We start from the raw sequence: 7,499 nt of genomic DNA on the forward strand, positions 1-7,499 counted from the left end.
TGAAAAAGAACCAAACCATCAAGTAGCATTCAATGAACATAGCAACAAACTTCCATGATAGTTCACTAATAGTCCAGTCAATGATTTTACAATCTGAATCAATCAATCACAGCATAGATTGAATGACCCCTGTAGTTAGTATAAATAGTGATACTAATATATTTTATAAAAATAGATTAACAATTCTTCTTCCTTGCTGGCTGAATAAATTCCAGGTTTCCAACTGACTCTGACAAAATAGAAGACAAGGAAACCCTGCTGAATGTTGAGGCTGCTCAAATCACGGCTAATTGCTAATACTATATTTGTTATATACACTAATTGCTACTGGTGCCACCACCTCTGTACCCCTTCAGAGTTCCATCTTCAACTGATTTGAATGCAGAGATACTGTATCACAAATTTTAAATTGTTCCATTCAGATTCAAAAGTAACTTACCAGGATAAAATTGCAGAGTGCCTAAAAATTTAATAACATATTTGTTGTTGTAATGCAAACTAATTCCTTTTGAGCAATTTATAACAATTTTATGACAAGTTAACTTGGGTTGAGTTATTTATGATTCATTTATGCTTTACAGCATCAGTATGTTCCCTAGAAAATACAACATTTATCTATTTATAATATGTAAAATGAGTTACAAAAACAATATGTTGTCATGACTATAATTCCACTTCCGTTTGTTCTATTACTTTAGAATTTTAATTTTACATTTATTGTTTTATAATTAACTAAAATTATTAACTAATCAATAATCCGTGTTTTTATTAAACACATTCAAATTATATTAGTTACTCATTACTAATTCTAATGGTAATACAACATCCATTATAATTTTAAGCCTATTGTGCATTCTGTTAGAAACTGGTTACCCTTTAAATTGCTCATTGAATGAAAGAAAATTTAAAATTCTTATTTATTTTACCTGCCACTAGAGTCCTCAATCAAGGCCTCGTACCATGAAATAGAGTTCTTAATTGTCCCTTGTATGGTTTCCCAACTCATTTGCGCCTATTAAAAGCAATTCAAGATCCAAATGCAAGTTGTGAAATCATAATTGAGAGGATTCTCTCTCTACACAGAGACAAACACACACCACACAAGGGCATTATTGAGACTCGTCTTTTAGTTGAGTTTAAAAAAAATTAAAACCTACAACCAGTTTTCAGCTTTTAAAAAGATTTTTAGCGTAGGATGGTTTTTGCCTTTTAAACTTTCAATTTTTAGTTTATAGATTCATATTGAAACAGTAAAAAGAAAAATCTTATTTGGTTAAAATTATGTTTGTATGGTGTTGGCGATGTCAAAAACTAGAACTGCATTAGTATGGAGTGACAAGAACAATTGTGGTAAATGATGAAAGTGTTGGTCTTATGGTAATGGTGTAATGACAATATGGTAATGACTAATGCAATAAGGTTACTTGTAGGGGACAGTAGCATATCAGTGGTAACACAATGACAATGGTGAAGGTGTCGATTATAATAGTAGTATCGACAATGATAATTGTAACAAAATAACATCAACGGTCTACGATGGTAATATGTCAAAATAATGATTAAAATGACAGAGTGTAGGTGATGATGAAACTAATGATAGTGGTAAAACGACGACGTTACAGTACCGATGCTAGTGGTGCTTACGGAGGTAATAGTGAGAAAATCATTGTCCAAAACAAAATTTATAGATTTTTTTTCTGCCATAATAATAAATGTTAAACTGTTTCAAAAAAAAAATTAAAAAATCATTAGTTTAATGGGTTTAGAAAGAAATGTGAAAGAGGTTGTGACCCATTGACAAAATGAGTCCTAAGTTATATCCTTTCAAAAACAAATATGTGAATGTCTATTCTTATAATATTAGAAAATTTTATTTTTGGAAAAAATTTGAAATGCTATGTAAAAGATGTTATTTAGATAAGAAATTTTCAAAGAATTTGAATTATATAAATTTAAGGGGGTAATTGGCCTGCTCACAATCAAAGAATTTACATTTTTCTCTTTCACATTTATGAGAATATTATCAATGTGTTTGGTTGATATAGACCAAGACTGTTTCTCTATAAAAGTTGGTCAAGGTTTTCTAGAAAAGATTGTTGACGAGCCTATTTTTTATGGAGTTAGTCGTATTCTATTAGGTGAAGTTTGTCCTCATTATTTTGTTTAGATGTCTACCGAAATTTTTTAAAAGGGTTAACATTCACGCAACGCGCGGGTACATTTCTAGTTCTAGTTTATTTAGAAGCCGAGTGCCATGATGAAATTAAATGCATTTTTTTGTTGAATGGGACTTCTGGGAGGAAAGGGTGAGATAGAAGCTTAAGTCTGATGTACCTGAATTAGCCGATGAGTCATAACTCAAGAGTGAGTTTTCTGGAGTCATAAAATTAGTGTTGTCTTCTTCCCTGCCCCAAATGGGCTGGTGGTGGAATGCATCGAATTGCCACGGTTGCTGATATTGTTGTCTGTTTGCATTCTGCGGGATTTCTGGCCAGACGACGGGTGCAACTGTGGGAGGGAAGTTACAGTCCATTGGAGAGACTCCCTACAAGTTACCGACAATATTTATCAGCAGAAGGAAATTAACATAAAATCTAAATATCAATGGAGAATGCTGAACTGGCTCTATAGCTTCATCCAACAGAAACATACCCCAGAGCATATACCAGATCCAACTGAACTAATCAAAACGCGCAATTCCAACAGAACAGGAGAATTTGAAATACTAATTATGACAAGATAGGCTATCAAATGCTAGCATCTATGTGTACACATTGTTAATTCTTGTTAAGCGTCTACAGTTTTATGGTTGGTCTGCAAGAACATCCTACAGCATGAATGAATGGCAGTAACTGACTATGAGGCATCTCTTTCACTGTCCCAATTTTCAAGTTCACCACTCCAGTGTTTTGGGAAATATAGAAACAAAGCAAAACACAACTGATAGGGCAGCAGCAAAACTTTGATCTATCACTAATCAATGTGAAAATGTAAGTGTTTGAAAGAGTAGTCTAAAATTACATCAGACTTCTTAATACTGCACAAATGCCCGTTTTCCAATAAAACTATAACTGAAACTACTCCAGAAGGTGATGGATGATAAATGTTATTCCACAAATCTTTTAGAATCCAACCAGACAAAACTCATTCACACAGGAAGTGGATTCTCTCGTGTGATATCTCCCCCCTTGGCAGACAATAAATAGGTGGGATCTATCTCATAATCATTAGGAAAAAGATGACACAAGATTTGAACACGATCTATCATGTAAATCAGGAGCCATAGCCCATGTCCTTCAGATGACTCCCCAGCAAAGACAAAAGCTAAAAAATTATACTTACTTCGGTAGCCAATAAGCTGTCAAGGTTGAAATCAATTACTGGGTTCACTGCTGCCAGTTTCATCGATAATATCTGGATTGATAACGAAAATCAATAAGAACAACATCATCTTGATGAAAATTACTCATATTATAGCACTGTATTCCAATAGAAAGATTCTTCATAATTGTAGTTCACTTGCAAGCAAACTTAGATAAATTATCATCTCAAAGAAAACAATTTTATCATTTTTATAACTTCTGCGCATATATACAAAAACCAAGCAATGCACACTTCCAAGAGCATTTATTTTCAAGTCTCTAGTCCACATTAGGCAGATAGGCGGCAGTTCCGTAATAAGATGAAATCCAATTCCATGTTCATTCATATGAGAAAGTCGAAGCTTATAATGACATATGGTACAAAATAATAGAATCATGATGGCTTTAATGGTTATAGGCAAGCAATGGTTTATTTGTTATGATGACTGCCATCATATTCCAGAAACTCACGGTAGCTTTTTATTGGGCTACATGTCAATTTTGAAGTATCAGATAAAGACAGGGGAGAAAGGAAAACCAGCCACTTTTTTTAAATGTTTGTACGCACTATCCACAGTAATATTAAGAATCAGATTACTTCTAATAACTTTATTTTTCTCATTGTTTGTCAAAACTGCCAAGAATGTGAATGATACGAAAGTCTGACCTCCACTTCATGTTGTAGAGATTGCACATGGTTGATGATTTTATCCAGAACCAATGCTGTGCCTGATATCTGTACAGAAAACATTGTTGTGTCAGCTTCAGCTATATCTGATTTACTACATTTACTGCTTTGAGAAAAATTAAACACAATCTAAATGCATTTAAAATTCACAATAGTGGCCGGTTATTAAGGCCTCTAGATTAAACCTAAATAGGTCCACAGTAGCATCGACAAAATCGTGATCGTGTATAGTAAATCATTAATTAAGTGAAAAGGAGTGAGATCAAATTTTTCCCATGTTGAGAAACATCCGCAGGTAAAATTATTCAAAATATCACTTTATATTAAATAGAAAAAGGTCAAGTTAATACCTTGTTTGCTGGTTTGAGAAAATATATTACGATTTTCATTTCTTCATAAATAATTACAAAGATACCATTTTGTTTTAATTTTAAAAATATAAAAGTAAAGATTTGTCTGAAACAAGACTTTTGTTGTTTATACTGTTATTGTACAAGTTTTTTATAAGAGGAAACAACGTATTTATAAGGTTATACTTTTCTAATCATGATTTCAGAAAAAAAACAAAAATATTTTTTCCAAATCAATCAAGGATAAATTTTTCTTGTACCTAGCTCAAAACAGACGAGTTCAATTGAAAACTGTAGGAGATAAATCTTGAGGTGTGTATCTAGATTAAGGTTAGGCGGCCATAATTTTGATCATGTACAGTGTTCAAAGCCAGTTAGGTTTATCCGTTTGGTAGATGCACTGCAAAAGGAATGCTTTCTTTTTTCACCCTATTTCCGCCATCCCATAAATGATTGATGGATACCAAACTCCTAGAGAAGATGGAACCGTCACCGTCTTAAGGATTAATATTTCAATGGCCGAGGGGACCCATGCACACTAGTTTCAATACACCCACCTATGTGTCTTCAAATCGTTAAGAGCAGAGTCCAGCTAAAATATGCCCCCCATTTTCGCCCCACACGCCCACCCTTCTGTCTCTTCACTAAGCCTTCTGGCTGGAGAAAGGGACGAGGGAGGATTTCCTTAATTGTCCTGAACAAACCGTGACGCATATTTTTGTTTGTCCTTTTCAAAAAAACAACGACTAATTTATGGCTAAATAAAACGAAGAATCGCTATATTACTTTTATGTAACATTCTTTTCTTGACGTCGCTTTTTGTACAGTTCATTATTTCACATTGAAGTCCAAAATCCGGAGTCAAAAACGAACAAAAACGATTAAGGATGGAGAAAGGGCTTGAACCTACCTCAAACTCCTCGCAGAAATTTCAGTAGATAATCTAAACTACTGCTTGCCAAAACAATAATTTGGGAGTTCAATGGGAAACCAAACACATCTAAATATGCACTTACAAGGCTTAACAACGCAGTCTAATACAATTTTTCTAGAACATCATTTACTATTATTAAAGTTTATTAAAAGAAACAACAAAAAATCAAGATTAACTCATTCACGTAAAATATAAGTCCCACTAAAATATGCAATTATTAATAATTCTCAACAAAATTTAGAAAAGATAATGGGTTAAAAAATATTAAATTTTGTTATTAACATTTTTCATAAGCATACACAATACAAAAAAAAAAATCTTCTGTACTTTATATAGAGAGCCAATTAATAGGATCTCTTTTTTTATTTAACAAAGTTGATTTAAAATTTTGCATAAACTAATTTCAAATTATAAAAAAACCTTGCTATAAAAACAGTTATAATAAAATAACCCATCTTCATTTAACTAGTGTATATTATTCCCTAATAAATACTTACTAAAAAAATTATCCAAATAATTCTTAAACAGAGGAACAAGATTGGAATAACAAAAGCATTTTTTTTTGTACTGGAATGACGGAGTTAACCTTGAAACAATCTTGTTCAGTACGTTACAAACCAATTCAAAAAGCAACACCAGAGAGAGAAGGTTACGAAAATGCCGTGTTGACACACCCAGTGGGAGTGAGCACTTTTCTTGATACAAAAGCATACACTTTTTTTAGGTGAAAAGGTGACAATGACACAAGCCAGTTTCCAAAACCCCATAATCCCCGGACATAATTGCACTTTTAGGAGACAAATCAGACAGATAATCATGGCATAATCATGAAAAATGAACAAATCGCGGTTAATGAACTCTGTAATTAAGCCATAAACTAAACCCTGAAAAGGAAGAAAAAGGACCAACCTTATTGCAACCCGGGACCAGCTCTTGCAAAAGCTTCATCCGAGCATTTATCTTCTCTCTCCTAGCCTACAACACGGTTAAACAAAAAAAAATGTAAGTACTATTTAAAAAAAAAAAAATATATATATATATATATATATATATATTCAACTTAACTTTTTTGACATAATAATATTATTCAACTCCACTTTCTCTCTTATAAATAACTGTGATTAAAATAATTAATCAGTGGTTAATTAAATAGGTTACCCTTTCTGCTAAGCTATGGCTATCAGTGGCTTGACCTCGACGAACTCGGACGTGAACGTACGGAAGTTTCTGGCCGTCGCAGGAACTATCGTCTGGGACGACACTCTTGCTCTTCTTCGAAGATGCCTTCACCTGCGTTTCACAGAATCATTGAATTTCGCAAAAATTACCGAAAACCGAAACCCTAACTCCGGTTGCGATTGAAATTTGTGAGTATACCTTCTTCTCTCGCTCCTTCCTCTTCAGGCCCTTCTCGTCCTTGTTCTCCAGGGCGGGATCGGAGGCGGAGCCGCCGCCCTGAGTTGAACTCGGGTTGGAATCGGTCTCCGGCAGCTCTCGCTTTATCTCCGTCGAGTTCGAGTTGGAGTTCGAGTTAGAATTCTCTCCGGCGAAGACGGAGAGCCTGGCGGCGCGTTCAATCAGGGCGGCGTTTGACGGGAAGGTCAGGTTGGCAGACGAAGCGGAGGCGGAGGCAAATGACGTCAACGGATAGGGTTTTGGATTATGGCGCGGTGGTTTCCCGGCTCGCTCCGGCGAATGGAGGAGCTCAACGGCCTGCGTCGGCGGGAGTTCGAGCAGGGCAGTGAAGGAACTGGCGGTTTCCGGCGCCGGAGCTATGATGCCTTGGATTTCGTCGTTGAACTGAATGGCTTCAAGCATGGTTTGTTCCATGATCCAATTGAACCGGACCGAACCGGACAGGAAGTGCAGGGAAATGGAAACGGGCTTCTTGATTTTGAAGTTCTGAAGAGTTTTCTGGACAGTGAAGAAGAGAAAGAAAAAAGCAGAAAGAGAAAGATAAGAGAAAATGGAAAGATAATGAAGGGAATGTGTTGGGGAGTGATATATAAAGGGAAGTGGTTTTTAATGGCGGTCAATGCTTTTTTTTTTCTTCTCTCTTCTCTCTCTCAGTTCTTGTGTGTGTTACCGTGATTGTGTCTGGGAGATTGCTTCTGCGCCATTTCAAGTATTACGAAAGCAACCTTGCTACGCGATCCAGAGTTTAT

General features: G+C 35.1%; 1 protein-coding gene across 2 annotated transcripts; it reads right to left on the minus strand.

Moving 5' to 3' along the window:
* Positions 1–7,499, minus strand: LOC124819904 (transcription factor bHLH48-like). 2 transcript variants are annotated; one of them, XM_047291508.2, is made up of 8 exons: positions 6,712–7,496; positions 6,493–6,624; positions 6,244–6,309; positions 4,030–4,098; positions 3,343–3,414; positions 2,335–2,545; positions 927–1,012; positions 1–390 (listed from the first exon to the last, which is right to left on the minus strand). In XM_047291508.2, exons 1-7 carry the CDS (start codon positions 7,162–7,164, stop codon positions 975–977), a joined length of 1,041 nt encoding a protein of 346 aa, XP_047147464.1. In that variant the 5' UTR covers positions 7,165–7,496; the 3' UTR covers positions 1–390; positions 927–974. The 2 variants fall into 2 exon arrangements, with proteins under 2 accessions (XP_047147464.1, XP_047147463.1); XM_047291507.2 differs by lacking the exon at positions 927–1,012 and having other exon boundaries at positions 6,712–7,499.

The sequence above is a fragment of the Vigna umbellata genome, chromosome 8, assembly GCF_029865625.1.
Source record: "Vigna umbellata cultivar VRB3 chromosome 8, Vumbellata_1.0, whole genome shotgun sequence".
Classification (NCBI taxonomy): Eukaryota; Viridiplantae; Streptophyta; class Magnoliopsida; order Fabales; family Fabaceae; genus Vigna; species Vigna umbellata.

What these genes read in the sequence shown, in the direction of transcription:
- LOC124819904 (XM_047291507.2), bottom strand. Translation starts at nt 7,164, where the DNA reads ATGGAACAAACCATGCTTGAAGCCATTCAGTTCAACGACGAAATCCAA. An exon ending in CTCTACAACATGAAGTGGAG is followed by an intron (nt 3,415 to 4,029) that starts GTCAGACTTTCG and finishes TTATCAATCCAG; the next exon opens with ATATTATCGATGAAACTGGC. An exon ending in ACAGCTTATTGGCTACCGAA is followed by an intron (nt 2,546 to 3,342) that starts GTAAGTATAATT and finishes GGTAACTTGTAG; the next exon opens with GGAGTCTCTCCAATGGACTG.